Source organism: Triticum aestivum, chromosome 7D, assembly GCF_018294505.1.
Source record: "Triticum aestivum cultivar Chinese Spring chromosome 7D, IWGSC CS RefSeq v2.1, whole genome shotgun sequence".
NCBI classification, from domain to species: Eukaryota; Viridiplantae; Streptophyta; class Magnoliopsida; order Poales; family Poaceae; genus Triticum; species Triticum aestivum.
The window spans coordinates 549,938,324-549,954,966 of NC_057814.1; the positions used below are offsets into that span (position 1 = coordinate 549,938,324).

General features: G+C 47.0%; 2 protein-coding genes across 2 annotated transcripts; one reads left to right on the forward strand and one right to left on the reverse strand.

Moving 5' to 3' along the window:
• Positions 1–5,121: 5,121 nt before the first annotated feature.
• LOC123169254 (uncharacterized) lies at positions 5,122–11,057 on the reverse strand. Its single transcript, XM_044587088.1, has 4 exons — positions 10,794–11,057; positions 8,695–9,098; positions 7,750–7,970; positions 5,122–5,628 (listed from the first exon to the last, which is right to left on the reverse strand). The coding sequence occupies exons 1-4, from the start codon at positions 10,937–10,939 to the stop codon at positions 5,470–5,472; spliced, it is 930 nt and encodes a 309-aa protein (XP_044443023.1). The 5' UTR covers positions 10,940–11,057; the 3' UTR covers positions 5,122–5,469.
• Positions 11,058–11,157: 100 nt separating this feature from the next.
• On the forward strand, positions 11,158–15,309 carry LOC123168561 (uncharacterized). The gene is made up of 5 exons (XM_044586451.1): positions 11,158–11,470; positions 11,575–11,945; positions 12,734–12,954; positions 13,742–15,098; positions 15,192–15,309. Exons 1-4 carry the CDS (start codon positions 11,433–11,435, stop codon positions 14,300–14,302), a joined length of 1,191 nt encoding a protein of 396 aa, XP_044442386.1. The 5' UTR covers positions 11,158–11,432; the 3' UTR covers positions 14,303–15,098; positions 15,192–15,309.
• The last annotated feature ends 1,334 nt before the right edge of the window (positions 15,310–16,643 follow it).

Here is a 16,643-nt window from a genome sequence, read left to right on the forward strand (position 1 = left end):
CCCACACAAGACTTCAATATCTCTAACAATCCCAACTGGTGAAATAGTGTCTCTATTGGCAAGCTTAATTGTAACATCAATTTCCTCTATCTCAGTACGTGAAATATCGTGCATAATTTCTTTGTATAAGGAATGAGGTATTGCACTTGCACTAGCACCCATATCACATAAGCCATGATAGCAATGATCTCCTATTTTAACAGAAATAACAGGCATGCCTACAACAGGTCTATGTTTATTTTTAGTATCAGGTCTAGCAATTCTAGCAGCTTCATCACAGAAGTAAATAACATGCCCATCAATATTATCAGCCAAGAGATCTTTAACCATAGCAACACTAGGTTCAACTTTAATTTGCTCAGGGGGTTTGGGTGTCTTAATGTTACTTTTGTTGACCACAGTTGAAGCTTTAGCATGATCCTTTATTCTAACAGGGAAAGGTGATTTCTCAATATAAGCAGTAGGAACGACATGATCATTATAAGTGATAGTATTTTCTTCAACTTTAATAGGTGCAACTACTTTTACTTCAGTGAGAGGATTATATTTAAACCACTTCTCCTTAGGGAGATCAACATGAGTAGCAAAGGATTCACAGAAAGAAGCTACTATCTCAGAGTCAAGTCCATATTTAGTGCTAAATTCACGGAAAACATCGGTATCCACAAAAGATTTAACACAATCAAACTTGGGTGTTATACCTGACTCCTTACCTTCGTCGATATCCCAATCTTCATAGTTGCATTTAATTCTTTCCAATAAATCACATTTGAATTCAATAGTCTTCATCATAAAAGAGCCAGTACAAGAAGTATCAAGCATGGTGTGATTATTGAGAGAAAGCCGAGCATAAAAATTTTGAATAATCATTTCTCTTGAGAGCTCATGATTGGGGCATGAATATAACATTGACTTAAGCCTCCCCCAAGCTTGAGCGATGCTTTCTCCTTCGCGAGGCCAAAAAATATGTATATAATTACGATCACGATGAACAAGATGCATAGGATAAAACTTCTGATGAAATTGCAATTTCAATCGGTTGTAGTTCCATGATCCCATATCATCACATAGCCTAAACCATGTGTCAATGCCTCTCCCTTCAAAGATAAAGGGAAGACCTTCTTCTTGATAACATCCTCGGGCATATCTGCAAGTATAAATAATCCACAAACTTCATCCACATAGATTAGGTGCAAATCGGGATGTAATGTTCCATCTCCTGTAAAAGGATTAGCTTGCAGTTTCTATATCATAACCGAAGGTATTTCAAAGTAAACATTTTCAGTAGGTTCAGTAGGTTGAGGAGCAACTCTTTGCTATACTGGTCAGGGTGAAGCTACCCCGAACAAGCCCCTCAAAGGATTACTTTCCATAGTAACAAGTGACAGTAAATTTCAGCACACTATATAAATTTTTCCTTACCAAATTCCACCTACCAAAGGCGCTTCACTCCCCGGCAATGGCGCCAGAAAAGAGTCTTGATGACCCACAAGTATAGGGGATCTATCATAGTCCTTTCGATAAGTAAGAGTGTTGAACCCAACGAGGAGCAGAAGGAAATGACAAGCGGTTTGCAGTAAGGTATTCTCTGCAAGCACTGAAATTATCGGTAACAAATAGTTTTGTGATAAGGTAATTTGTAACGGGTAACAAGTAATGAAAGTAAATAAGGTGCAGCAAGATGGCCCAATCCTTTTTGTAGCAAAGGACAAGCCTGGACAAACTCTTATATAGAGAAAAGCGCTCCCGAGGACACATGGGAATTATCGTCAAGCTAGTTTTCATCACGCTCATATGATTCGCGTTTGTTACTTTGATAATTTGGTATGTGGGTGGACCGGTGCTTGGGTGCTGCCCTTTCTTGGACAAGCATCCCACTTATGATTAACCCCTATTGCAAGCATCTGCAACTACAAAAGAAGTATTAAGGTAAACCTAACCATAGCATGAAACATGTGGATCCAAATCAGCCCCTTACGAAGCAACACATAAACTAGGGTTTAAGCTTCTGTCACTCTAGCAACCCATCATCTAATTATTACTTCCCAATGCCTTCCTCTAGGCCCAAATAATGGTGAAGTGTCATGTAGTCGACGTTCACATAACACCACTAGAGGAGAGACAACATACATCTCATCAAAATATCGAACGAATACCAAATTCACATGACTACTTATAGCAAGACTTCTCCCATGTCCTCAGAACAAACACAACTACTCACAAATCATATTCATGTTCATAATCAGAGGGGTATTAATATGCATAAAGGATCTGAACATATGATCTTCCACCAAATAAACCAACTAGCATCAACTACAAGGAGTAATCAACACTACTAGCAACCCACAGGTACCAATCTGAGGCTTTGGGACAAAGATTGGATACAAGAGATGAACTAGGGTTTTAGAGGAGATGGTGCTGGTGAAGATGTTGATGGAGATTGACCCCCTCCCGATGAGAGGATCGTTGGTGATGACGATGGCGATGATTTCCCCCTCCCGGAGGGAGGTTTCCCCGACAGAACAGCTCTGCCGGAGCCCTAGATTGGTTCCGCCAAGGTTCCGCCTCGTGGCGGCGGAGTTTCTTCCCGAAAGCTTGCTTATGATTTTTTCCAGGGTAAAAGACTTCATATAGCAGAAGATGGTCACCGGAGGCCTGCCAGTGGGCCCACGAGGCAAGGGGCGCGCCCAGAGGGGTAGGGCGCGCCCCCACCCTTGTGGCCAGGGTGTGGGCCCCCTCTGGTGGATTCTTTCGCCAGTATTTTTTATTAATTCCAAAAATAACTTCCGTGAAGTTTCAGGACTTTTGGAGTTGTGAAGAATAGGTCTATAATATTTGCTCTTTTTCCAGCCCAGAATTCCAGCTGTCGGCATTCTCCCTCTTCATTTAAACCTTGTAAAATAAGAGAGAATAGGCATAAGTATTGTGACATAACATGTAATAATAGCCCATAATGCAATAAATATCGATATAAAAGCATGATGCAAAATGGACGTATCAGTCCCCTTCTTTGAGTGACCAACATTAGTTGGCATACCCAAATATCTGCCGCTCAAAGACTCGTTTGAACCTGCAGAAATCCCTTGACAGCATCTCGCACTATCTCGGGGAAGCCCTTGCTGAAAAATATTGATGATTTCTCTTTATTTATTCGCTGTCCCGATGCCATGCAATAAGTATTCAATAGGTTTGAAACTTCCTCTGCTCCATTAACACTTGCCCTGAAAAACAGTAGGCTATCATCCGCGAATAAAAGATGATTCACCGCCGGTGCCGACGGTGCCACCTTAATGCCGCTGAGCTGGGATGATTCATTTTGAGAATTTAAGAGGCACGAAAGGCCCTCCGCTGCTATCAAGAAAAGGTAAGGAGAGATTGGATCTCCCTGTCGAATACCTCTTGTGGGTTTAAAATCTTCTGACTTCACACCATTAAACATGACAGAAAAAGATACTGAGCTCACCATATCCATCACTACATTCACTCAAGGTGCAGCAAAGCCCAGTTTCTCCATGATTGACTTCAAGTAAGACCACTCCACGCGGTCATATGCCTTCATCATGTCAAGTTTCAGTGCCGCAAAAACATTGTTCTTTGATATCTTCCGCTTCATAAAATGCAAACCCTCATACGCCGAGATTATGTTGTCGGTAATCAGCCTACCAGGGATGAATGCCGACTGCTCAGCTGATATTATCTCCGGGAGGATCATCTTTAGATGGTTTGCCAACACCTTCGAGGCTATCTTATAAAACACGTTACATAAGCTTATAGGACGAAATTGAGCTAGTAACGTTCGATTTGATACCTTCGGAATTAGTACCAACAATGTATCATTCACGGAGGCATGGCTTTCCTCCCCCTTCACAATAGCTTGCACTGCCTTTGTCACCGCATCTCCACAGACATCCCAATGTTTCTAAAAGAAGTGAGCAGGGAAACCGTCAGGACCTGGAGCTTTTGTTGGGAACATTTGGAACAACGCAGTCTTGACCTCCTTAGCTTCGTAAGGGGCCAGCAGAATTTCGTTCATCGCCGGAGTAACTTTCACCGGTACATGCTGGAGAACCTCGTCTACCCCCTGAACTCCTTCCGAGGTGTAGAGCTGTTTATAAAACTCAAGCGCCATTTGCTGCATTTCCGTTGGGTCATTAGTTACTTGCCCACTTGGACGTTCCAGCGCCTTAATCAGATTCTTCCTCCGGCGCATCGAAGCTCTCATATGGAAAAAATGTGAGTTTCGGTCTCCAGCCGATAACCACTCCACCCGAGATCGTTGTCTCCACATCAACTCTTCCGTCAGGTAAAGCTCGATCAAGCGATCATTAATCTTCACTTCCGCATGCGACGGGCCCTCCCGCATCCTATCATTGCGCAAACGATCCAGTTCCTTCTTCAGGCAGCGAATCTCACCCTTGACACTTTCAAAAGTGGATCGAGACCATGCACCCAGGTTACGTGCCAGCGCCTCCAGGTTCGCGCACACTTCACTCACCCGCGGATTGTGGCTGTTCAACTCCCACCCTACCTGAACTGCAGCTTTGAGGTCGGGGTGGGTATCCCACATTACCTCATAGCGAAATTGTTTTGCTTTCTTTCCTCCCCCCCCCCCCCTTGGTTGTGCTAAGTGTAGCAGAACGCCTGAATGGTCAGACGTAGCAGCCGTGATATGTTCAACAACGGCAGACGGAAACATCCCACACCACTCAACCGAGCCCAATGCTCTATCTAACCTGACGCGGGTATAAGTGTCGCCGGTTACTCTCTTCTCATATGTCCATCTTGTTCCTTTGAAGCCCAGATCGACCAAACCGCAAATATCAATAGCATCTCCAAAGCCCTAGATTTGTGCCTGACTCCTCGAGCCAATGCCATCGTGCTCATCATGCTTCAGGACCTCATTAAAATCCCCTATGCACACCCAAGGCAACTCTTGGAGGGTGGATAGGTTCTTCATTGTATCCAAGGCAACTCTGTACGCCTCACAAAATGTAAGCACCATCTTTCCCAATAAAAATTAAGCACTGGACACATATTTCTTTTTATAAAAGGAAATCAACTGTGAGTTTAAGAGACGAAAAAAAGCATCAGTACGTCCAACTAGAGAGGATTAGGATTCAGACTAGGATTAGAGCTGGAACGGACAGGGCAGGTTCCTCCTAGCCCTAGTTCACCAAGCAGATTTGCTAAGCAAAAAGAGCACTAGATACATATATCAGGACCAGTGTACCCCAAATGGCTAGGATTGTCAGGTAATAGTAGTGAAACATGTAAAGATACCCTAAACAGTTCAACAGTGTCCACGTACGACTCACTCTAGACTGTTGACCGGCTCTTGGCCCATTCCTCAGACACAACTTTTCGACAAACTTCATTCAACCGCTGCAATAAGCCTACTAGACGGAAAGCAGAGTCGACCAAGTCACCTTCACTGAGATCAACCCGAATTCAGTCTTCATCTCTCGAGTATCAAGCCCATGCGTGCCCGCCTTGATCCTTGCCTACCTTGATCAGCTGGCAGTCATCCCTTTCTTCCTTGCCTACCTTGATCCTCATGTCAAATTCCACTAGAATAGTGGAAAGCATATTCATCCCTCGCTTAGGGCCAGCCATGTCGATGAGAGAGCCCTATAAAAATGGTTACTGTTTAGTAGCTCTTCATATGGAAGTAAGAAACACCTAAAGCTTTATACTACGTCTGTTTCTAAATCTAAGGCGTCTTAGCAATTCAAATTGAACTACCAAGGCACATCTTACATTAAGATAAAGGGTTTTCCCCCGCTTTATATTATAAAGCAAACACCCGATACATCCAGCTTGCTGGGGCTGCAGCACATAAAAGCCCAAAAAAAAAAGAGAAATAAATGCCGACACCGGCAGATCAACGAAGAAAGGAAGACCGGCAACCGCTGCACCCTTCAAAGAAGTACCACCACGTTCCCAGCATCCCGAAGCGCCGCGCACACTTTCAAGAAGGAATGCGACGATGCCGCCGCTGTTGCCCCCGGTACGCGAGGGATAGTGGGGAAGGGATATACCCGATGCCCCTCAGGAAGGTCCGATGGCGCCCGCAGGCGTCATCGCATCGGTGCCGACAGGCCGACAGGGATTTCTCCCGATCCACAACCACCACCACCACTCCAGACACTTCGTAGTGCACCACCCACGCAGCCGCCCATCAGCGTGTGCCACCACGGTTACCGGACCACCCTCGCCATCTCTCTGGAGCTGCCAACACGAGGCCTGGAGAGGGAAAGGAGACAACGCCCACGAGAGCGGGCACTACTCGACCGGTGGGAGGGAACAGCCTCCATCGCAAGAGCGAAGCCGACCGGACGCGGCGACGATGACTTGTCGGGCCCTACGGCCCGGCTGGACCCACGTGGGTCCGGACCTGCAACACGCCGACCAACAAAGTACTCGCCGCCCCTAGACTGCCGCCGCCTCGCCACTGCCACCAGGAAGCGACGCCGTCGAGCGCCGTGCCACCGGCCCGACCCAACCCAGACAGGGCCCAAACGGGTCCAGATTTGGGCTCGGTGGGCGCCGCCGGCCAACAGCGCCACTGTGCCGCCCCACGACCAACGGCCGTGCCGGCGTGTCGAGGGCCACCGTGGCATGCAGTACCGCCGCCGCCTTGCCACACCGTCGTCGGCCGAAGGGCACCGCCGCCGGCCACCACTGCCCGAGCAGGAGGGTCAGCGCGCGGGGAAGGACAGGCCCGCCGCCGCCAGCAGCACTACGCGGGCAAGGCCCGGCGGTGGGGGAAGGGAGGAGCGAGGAGGGCGCGGAGGGGAGACAGGTCGAGGCCCCCGGTAGCCCCGCTCGGGGAGGCGACGTGGGGGTTACAGGGGAGGGAGGGGGGAGGTGGGGTGGGGGAGCGGGGGAGGGCAAGCGGCGGCGGGGGCAGGCCGCGGCGGCGGCGACGCGCGGCTGGGGAGCCGACGGCGGCGCGGGAAAACCCTAGGGGAGCCGCTCGCCCCCAGCAGTCTCTTGCCTATGCCTTTTTTTAAGCTTCAGTAGGCCCCGCACATCTTACATTTAGGAACAGATGGTGTACTTCTCTAAGCTGTTTTACTTGGAACAACATTAATTTTGTGATAGTTTACAATTGCTGACCAACATCTCTGCCACATATCAAACTGATTGCTTACGTACATGTTGCACAACAGTGTTTGAATCCCAATTTTTACATAAGCATGTAGAAATGGGAAGAGAAAACAAAATGAATTATAGTGATGCAATGATTCATGCTGGTGTGTTAAGCAGCAACCAAGAGCGCAAACTATTCTATTTGATTTTGTTTGGAATACATGATATACTCACTCAGTTCCATAATTTATAAGTTTCTCATAGTAAATCACCTTTCCACAAAAAACTTGGTGCAATATAATGGTGGCCTATACAATCCAAACTACCATTCTGCTACGTGTGTATAGATAACTCACAAGACTTGAGTGCTTGTTGTTCCATGCATACACTAGGTTTGGCCTTACAATGTGAAATGATTAGATTTGACATAAATCAGGTACTTGACCCCCACCCCACACCCCCCTTATTCCATACCGTATAAATCATTCCCTCGGATGGTTTCGCCCACACTGCAACATCCACCTAATGTGAGAACTCCCCCAGTGGGTACTTTAAACCATATGGAATGCTTCAAGCGAACAAATACCTTGTTTTATACTTGAGGGGGTTAAGTAGACTTATTGCTTGAAATAATCACATGTAAGTAAGGATTTGCACCTGCTTCACGGTGATGGGATCATCCCTGCTTATATTGACAACATAATTAAGCAATGTATCCATATAATCCCGCACTGCTATGTATCCATACAACTCTACTGGGCCAGGATCCACAGTAAGTTTAGCCAACTTTAATGACAAAATTTGTAATACGCGATTAGGTATATGCCGAATGCATTTTCCGTTGCGGATGTCACAATCTGTGGGTTCTGCTAGCCGAGCTTCACAAAAAAAGTAAAAGAAATAAGTTAAATTGTAATGAAAAACAATACATGAAACAATAGTCGTCATACAAAAAGTATGCGTGTCACTAGAGGATTCCATGGCCCTATTGGAAGTTTTCATTTTCTTCCAAGTGGATTATCGATGTTCCTTTTAGTAGGAATTTTAATCCCTCAAAGGTTTTTGTCTAGAAACCCAAAGAAAAAGCGGCTAGCGTCTCATTACATCAATAAATAAAGGTCCATTTTACTCTCCCAGATTTTATTTCATAACCCCCTAAACTATTTATTGGTTAAGTATACCCCAATAATTACTAAAACAAGTCATTTTAACCCTTGTTGAAAAATATTCTTTTGTTTCACCTTCTAGAAGCCCCCTTGCAAGTAGATTTTTTTATTCTGATGGTAGATAACATCATACCCTATATAATAGTAATAAATCATAATTTTCCATCTTGCATAGTTGGGAGCAACTAAACCTATTTCACCACTCATGGTACAAAATATGTGCTAAAAATGAATGTTTATGCACTGAACTGAACTCATTCTACTGGAAAAGAAACTTGCTCATGGGGTGTGCGCGCGGGGGCGGGGGAGGAGGCTGAATGCCGATGCATAGAAAATTAGCCACAAGATTTCAACATAGAACGCATCGGTTGACTTTATTGCTTGAAAAAGGTGATCGTAACAAATCGAAATAGGTAAAGAGAGATTGATCGCTTACTCTCATTACGGTCCGCAACATTATAGTCCCTTTTCCACGAATGATTAGGTCTGTATAGCGAACGATCACGGTGTGTGCTTTTTGGCAACATTCCCATGGAGAGTACATCATCTTCTTGGCCATCGCTTGCTACCGATGCCCTCTTTGTATCCTTGTTGGTTGAACTCCTTCCGTTTTCCTCACAACCAGAGATGTCCACAGTTTTCGCAAATGCGTCGTGTTTGCCGGCTGTAGCATCTGTAACCTCCAAGGTTGTGCCAATCGTCTCCACGTCTTTCATGCCTTGGCTGATGGCAGGCTGATCCTTGGTAGAAGAGATGAGCGATCGCGCGTCTGGTTTAGCAGATTCGCCGCCTTTGAATCCGCTGGTGCTGGCCATGCCCCGAGATCCATGAGGAAATAATCTATCACCAAAGAGCATAAGAAGGCAATCTGGTCAGGATCCAGATCCAAAACTGTGGCAACTAACTATAAAGGGCGCGCACAGAACTAAGATCTCTCTGTCCCCCCAACCCCCCGCGTCGCTCCCGCGAGCGCCGGGGGGAAACCCTCGCCGCCGCCGGTCCTAGCCCCCTCCCCTCCTCGTCTCTCCTCGCCGCCGCCGCACTCGCTGGCGGGCAAAGCCCAGCCGGCCGCAGCGGCGGCGGGGCCTCCTCTCCTTCCCGAACGGTGGTGGGCGGCGCGGGACGACCTCGCCGGTCGGGGACGCAGTGCTTCGTGGGGCACGGCGGTGAAGGTGGCTGCTGCCCCGGCGTGGTGGGCTACGTGCGGTGGTTGTCGGGGTTGCGGTGGTGGGAGAGGCGGCGGTGCGGGCTTGGCAGCGGCGGAGGCCCAAATTGATCTGGATCTGAAGGCTCTCCTCTGGCTGGCGGTGCGGGGGCTGGCCACGACCGGGCGTGGTTGTGGCGCGGGGCGTGGACCGCGGTGGCGCGCGGCCAGCTGCTGCTTCCGGTGCTGCGGTGGTCCTCGGTGGATTTGGGCGGCCACAGCGTGGTGGGAGCCCATGGTGGTGGCATGGGTCGGCTCATGGCGGCGGTGTTGCGTCGGCGTGGTTCAGCTCATGGTAGTGTACAGGTCGTGGCGCAGCGGCGGCTGGGCTCTCCGGCGTCGGCTCGTCTGCGTGCGGCCCTTGGGGATGCTGTTGGTCTCTCTCGTGGATGCAGGTTGTGGCCGGTCCGGCTCCTCGCGCCGTTGAGAGGGTGGCTGGTTTGGGCCAGGTGCTGATCCAGGCTGGGAGTCCGGGTTGGTCGTCACGGGTGACGTTTGGAGAGATGGGTGGCGCCGATGCGGTCGGGCCACCCGTCACCGGTAGGGGTGCCGGACGTTGACGTAGTCCGCTCCCGCCTCGCCTCTTCTCCGACCTGGTCGCTCCCTGATCGATTTGGCCGTTCCTGTCGCTGGCGGCTCTGTCGGTGGTCGGTGCTTGCCGGTCGGCTCATCGCCTACAGCCATGGAGGACCTTTCAAGCGTCTTGTTTCTTGGGCGGCGGCCCAGGTGGTGGGAGCCGCGGTGCTCGTGGGCTGAGGCCGCGACTCAGGTGTGGGCGGCTAGCCGCCATGGCCGCGTGGGCGGTGTGGTGGTAGGCGTTTCGTCGTCCTAACGAAGGCGGAGTATGCTTACCGGGGTGAAAACCTTGTCTGGTTTAGGCCAGACCGACGGAGGCGGCGTCTGTGGGCGTCGTCATCTTCCTGAAGTCTCTGTTGTGGTTGCTCCCTCCCTTCGTCGTGCTCCGGATGAAAATCCGATCCATGGATCGGGCGGTGGCGGCGCTACGGTATCGTGCCCTTCCTGAAGGCACCGTCTTGGTATGCACGGTGTCGACGATTCTCAACTTCACCTCTTCGTGATCTCATCGGAAGGGCGCCGGCGGCTTCGTAGTGACTGTCTTCTCTTGTTGTCTACGTCGAGTCTGTCAATGTGGTGTTGTTGTAGCCCTTTGGCACCCTATATATCTGGCCCTGGTAGAGTGTGGTTCTCGTGTCGTGTGTCGTGGTTTGTATCGGATCCGTTTGTTGGTGGTTGGTGCTTTATATATAAAGCGGGGTGAAAGACCATTTCGATAAAGGGCGCGCACATAGGATAAAGAAAATTAAACATACCTGGAAACATGAGGGGCGGCTAGACTGTGAGCCACCATGAGCGGCAAAGCTCGTCGTGCAAGCGCTCGTGGCGGCCAGCAATGGCGAGGCGGAGCAGAGGCCATGGACGAGAGGAGAGGTCGCGAGGTGGAGGAGAGGCGGCGCATTGGGTCAGGAGAGGAAGAATCGAGTGGAGGGTTTGCATCCAGGCGGTGGGCGGTGGCGGACAAGCAGGAGCGGAGTATGTGGAGCGCGACGATGCAGCAGGCCCGGACGACGCGGGGGCCGTTGCTCCAGCTCAAAAACTGGCATCTCCCTCGATGGTGGATGCCACGCCATCGATCGAGGCCGTCGACCCTGATCTCATCTCACCCGCGAAGCCACGGGCCGGAAAGAAAATCCTATGAGACCGGGTCTTTTTTTCCTATGAGAAAATCCTATGATTCTCTCCCCATTCTCACCGCGTCTCTGCCGCCGCCGCCGCGCGCTGAGATGCCAATTCTCCGCCCGATTCTTCGTCTCCTCCGACGACCTGGCGTCGACACCTCTCATGACCGAATGCGCCGCCTCTCCTCTACCTCGCGATCTCTTCTCTCTTTCATGGCCTCTGCTCCACCTTGCCGGTCGCCACCAGCGCTTGCATGACGAGTTCCCCCTCTCATGCTGGCCCCCGATCCAGCTGCCCGTCGTGTTTCCCGGTATGTTCAACTTTGGGTATCCCAGAAAAAAGGAACCAAAAAAGAATACGTACAAAAATGTGTCGGATGCTGAAATTGCTTTTTTATATGCTCTTTGCCGATAGATTTCCTCCTGAATTTCGGAGCATGGCCAGCACCGGTGGATTCAAAGCTGACGAGTCTGGTGAGCCAGGCAAGGGATTGCCCATCTCTTCTGCCAACGATCACTCTGCCATCAGCCAAGGCATGGAAAACGGTGGCACAACCTTGGAGGTTATAGATGTTGTAGCTGGCAAACATGATGCATTGGGAAAACTTGGGGACATCTATGGTTGTGAAGCAACTAGGAGCACAACCAAGGATAGAAAGAGGGCTGACAAAAAAGGTCGTGTGATTCCCATGGAAATACTTCCAGAAAGCAGACACCGTGATCGTTCTTTGTTCAGGGGCGCTCAGTGCTGGAAAGTGGAGTATCATGTTGCCGACCGTAATGAGAGTTAGTGATCAATCTCTCTTTACATATGTTATTTTAATTTTTTATGAGCATCTTTTTCAAGCTATGGGGTCAACTGATATATTCTCTGCTGAAATCTTGTGCCTATTTTTCTTTGCTTTGTTTACTTTTACAAGTTAAATTCCGATGCATTAGCACTCAGGTGTTGCATTTGTTTGGTTTTGCAAACGAATTAGAGGAAATTGTCCAGATACCTGCCTGAACTAGTTTGGTTCATCTCTGCAAGTAGAATGGTTTCAGTTCACTCCATAATGATTTTTATCCTATATGTTGGCATCATGCCCTATGCTATGGAAACATGTACATAAACGTTCGTTTCTTAGCAGGTACTCCCTCCGTCAAAATAGGTCTAGTTGCTCAACCTATCCAAGCCATGGAAACTTATGTTTTTTTATTATATAGGGTAATGATGTTATCTACTATCAGAATAAAAAAATAACTTACAAGAGGACTTCTAGAAAGCAAAAGTAAAGAATATTTTCATCAAGGGTTGTAATGACTTGTTTTGCGTAATTCTTGGGGTAAACTTAACCAATACATAGTTTAGGGGGTTACCAAATTACCCACTTTTACTTTGGGTTTCCTAAAACAAAAACCTTAGGGAGTAAAATTCCTAGTAGAGAGAACATCGATAATTTCCACTTAGATGAAAAGGAAAACTTCCAATAGGGCCATGGAATCCTAGGTGGCATGTTTACTTTTTGTATGGTGAGTATTGTTTCCTGTATGTATTGATTTCCATTGCGATATAACTTGTTTTTTTTATGAAGCTCGGTTGGCAGATCCGACAGATTGTGTCATCCGCAATGGAAAATGCACGCGGCATGAACCCAATCGTGTGTTACAATTTTTCTCAGTAAAGCTGGCTGAACTTACTGTGGGTGTTGGCTCAGTAGAGTTGTATGGATACATAGTAGTGCGGGATGGTCTGGATCCATTGCTTAATTACGTTGTCAATATAAGCAGGGACGATCCCATCATCGTGGAGCAGGTGCGAATCCTTACTTACCTGCAATTATTTCATGGAATAAGTCTACTTAACCCCCTCAAGTATAATACTAGGCATTTGGCCGCATGAAGTATTCCATACGGTATAAATCACCCACTGGGGAAGTTCTCACATTAAGTGGATGTTGCAACGTGGGCAAAACCACCCCAGGGAATGGTTTATGCGGTATGGAAATTCTTCTTTTCACATTGTAAGGCCAAACCTAGCGCATACATAGAACAAACACTTAATTTCTGTTGCATCATTAAAAATGTGTCTATGCGATTAATATGTCCAGAAGTAGCAGAATGGTAATTTTGGTTGTATAAGCCACTACTGTACCAAGTTGTGAAATGATGATTTATTACGAGAAGCTTCTAAATAATGGAACTGAGTATCAATTGTTCCAAACAAAATCAGCAGAATAGTTTGGGCTCTTTGTTTGCTGTAGTACATGGTTCCACTGCACACCACACATCTTTTGTTTACAGGCATATGAAGATGCATAGCATGAATAATCACACCATAACATGTCATTTCAACAGGCTTATGTAAATATTTGTGATTCAAATAATATCAAATAAATACCGGGGACCAATTTTCCCTCCCGAACACTGTTGTGCACTATGTAACCAGTCAGTTTGACACATGACAAAGATCTTGGTCATCAATTGTAAACTATTGCTTAAGTAAATGCTATTGCAAGTAAAACAGCCAAAGAGAAGTATATTTAGCTTCAGCTGTTTCCTACTTTGATATGAAGAGCAACTAAACAATGATGATTTTGTAGGGTTCTCTCGTCAACATGGTTGGCCCTAAGCGAGGGATAGATATGTATTCCACTATTCTACTGGAATATGACATGAGGATCAAGGCAGGCAAAGTAGAAGATGATGATCACCAGCTGATTGATGGTGTATCAGCACTAAGCGACCTGCAGGGCACATGGAATCGTGCATTCAGAAAACGCATCCATGGCGATTGCGGCACGGTTGACTTAGTTTTAGCACGTATCCATGATGCGGTCCTGGCGAATGTGGAAGTTGTCATATCAGAGGTGCAGAACAGTTTCAATCTGCGTCTCCGGTGTTTCATTGGTGGTTATAAAAAGGAAATCCGGCTTTTCGATGGCGCCATTGGCGAGTCACGTGGCTTAAAGAGGTCTGTGGTTGCTGTGGTGGATGGTTCCACTATGGATTTGAAGTTCGAGGTTGCCTCGGAGCCATCCTGCTCAGCGGAGCACCGTTGTTCCTTCACGGCGGACACGCATGGGCTTGCTACTCGAGAGATAAAGACTGAGTTTGGGTTGATCTCAGTGAAGGTGGCTTGGTCGAGTCTGCTTTCTAACTAGCAGGCTTATTGCAAGTGCTTGAATAAAGTTTGTCGAAATGTTGTGTCTGAGGAATGGACCAAAACCTGGTCGGCAGTTTACAGTGAGTTCTGGTTAATAACATGTTTCACTACTACTTACCTGACAATCATAGCCATTCAGGGTGCACTGTTTCTAGTATCTGTACATAGTGCTGTTCTTGCTCAGTAAATCCGCTTGGTGAACTAGGACTTGGGCTACGACCAGCCCTGCCCAGTCCAGCTCCAAACCCCGTATTTCCTCCGATGATTGTTGCTCATTAGTCTTAATTAATTGCCTCTGGGCCAAGGGTGTTTTCCTGACCGCTATTTCAAAATTGTACATGAAACCTTAGCTTCATACGGCTTCTCTATGATCAGAAAAAGAAAAGGACTGTTTTGTTTCGGTACAAGCCCCTGGACCGTAGATAGAATAGAATTAGGTAAAATAAAATAGATCGGAAAGTCCTAAATTAGACCCAAGGAATTCCATCTTCTATAGAATAAGAAAAGGCACTTCCAAATGATTAGCACGTGCATTCCAAACATCATCTCGTCCCACTACACATATAAATGGGTGCTATGTAACTATGTCTTTTATGACTTCAAACTTTGTTATCATGAGAACTATGTAAACATAGCATCTTGTTTGGTGACATTTCTAATGGCTTGCGTTATTATTTTTGTACATCTGTGGAGGTTAAAGAATTATCAGAATCGCACGATCTTTGCATTAGTGGGACTGCTTTGAAATGCTACAAAGGACTGAGGCTGTTCTTCAAGTCATCTCTCATCTGAAGGTAAGTGAGAAATTATTACATTTCTTCTCAAAATAAGAAGGTCCTCATTTGCATGCTTGAGGGCTCCTGTAACTGTAAGTGTCGTTGTTTCAGGTTTTTGCACGTGTTGCTTAAGAACAGAAAGAATCTGTACTAATAACATTTAAGACCGTTGGGAGGATGACAATGAACCGTGGAGATGGAACCAATGATGTTGGTGCACGGAAACAGGTCTGTACCTGGCTCAATCCTGTTTGATCTGCTCATGTTTTTCTCATAATTACTCAATGTGTATGATTAACCTCATCTTGAATATGTTTGGCGATTTTGATCTGATATTCTTAGTACAACACAGTATATATTCTCTATGATTCATAGAAAGGAGCTGAATATGGAACTCTGTGAATGATTGACTTGACCTTGGACTTAGTCTGGTGACTTTCGTCTGACATTTCTTACTACAACGTTGCCTTGATTCATTTTTTTTTAAATTCGCCCCGGGTAACTTCAGATCCTAAATCCGCCACTGCTACAAGGCACCTCTTCCACTGAAGATAAATAAATCTAGTTGGCCAAATTAAACGTATAGATCGGAGAGAAATGCAAAGCTAACAAATCACATATAATAAAATTTAGAAATAACCCAGTTACTTTCAATGAACAATCTGACTATAAACTTACAATTCATCGGATTCCAATAAACGCAGCGTAAAAGATTATATCGAATAGAACTCCGAAGAGAACATTGTATCGAAGATCAAAGAGAGAGACATCTAGCTACTACTATGGACCCGTAGGTCATGTGAGGACTACTCATCGGAGAAGCAGCAAAGTTGATGTAGACCCCCCCCCCCCCCCCCCCCGGTCGCCAGAGTATTGGCGGGGAGGCCTCCAGTACCTAATGTGCCAACCTTGCATGGAGTTGTTTCACTATTGATTTCATGAAATCAATGGCAATACCAAGCATATTTTGTTGTTGATTTTATCGCTGTGTATTTGACTTCATCAGAAAGGAAACTGCCTCTAGTTAACATTTTGGTTTGTCATGCTAATGCCTCATAGGACCAGCGCACCAGAACAGCAACAACCATCGATGAAAAGATGCATAGATTGAAAGGATCCAACATGAAGACAGGTAGAATGAAGACCAGATCTGAGTAGATCCACCAAAGACAATCACGGAACGAATCATGTGAGATATTTCGGAGAGACACCTCCACACGTCTTCAGACGATGCCAGACGCACCACCGAAATGGAGCCTAGGCGGGGAAAATCATTCCATCTTCAAGGAGCCATCGCCGCCTTCCTGAGCAGGACAGAAACCCTAACAAAATGGAAAGAACCATCTAAAAACAAAGTCATCTCGTCGACAAGGGCCGAGATCCATCGTGTCCTAATGGTTTAGGGGCAACGGAGACTAGACGGACCGGGGGCGGCGCCAACGGGAGGCAGAGGAACCGTAGCTACATGTCGGTTGTTGGTTGGTGGAAGATTTTTTTTTTTTGAAGTTTCATACCATGAGGAGCATCGATTGGTGAACCTGCTACCTTTAGTACACATCTCAA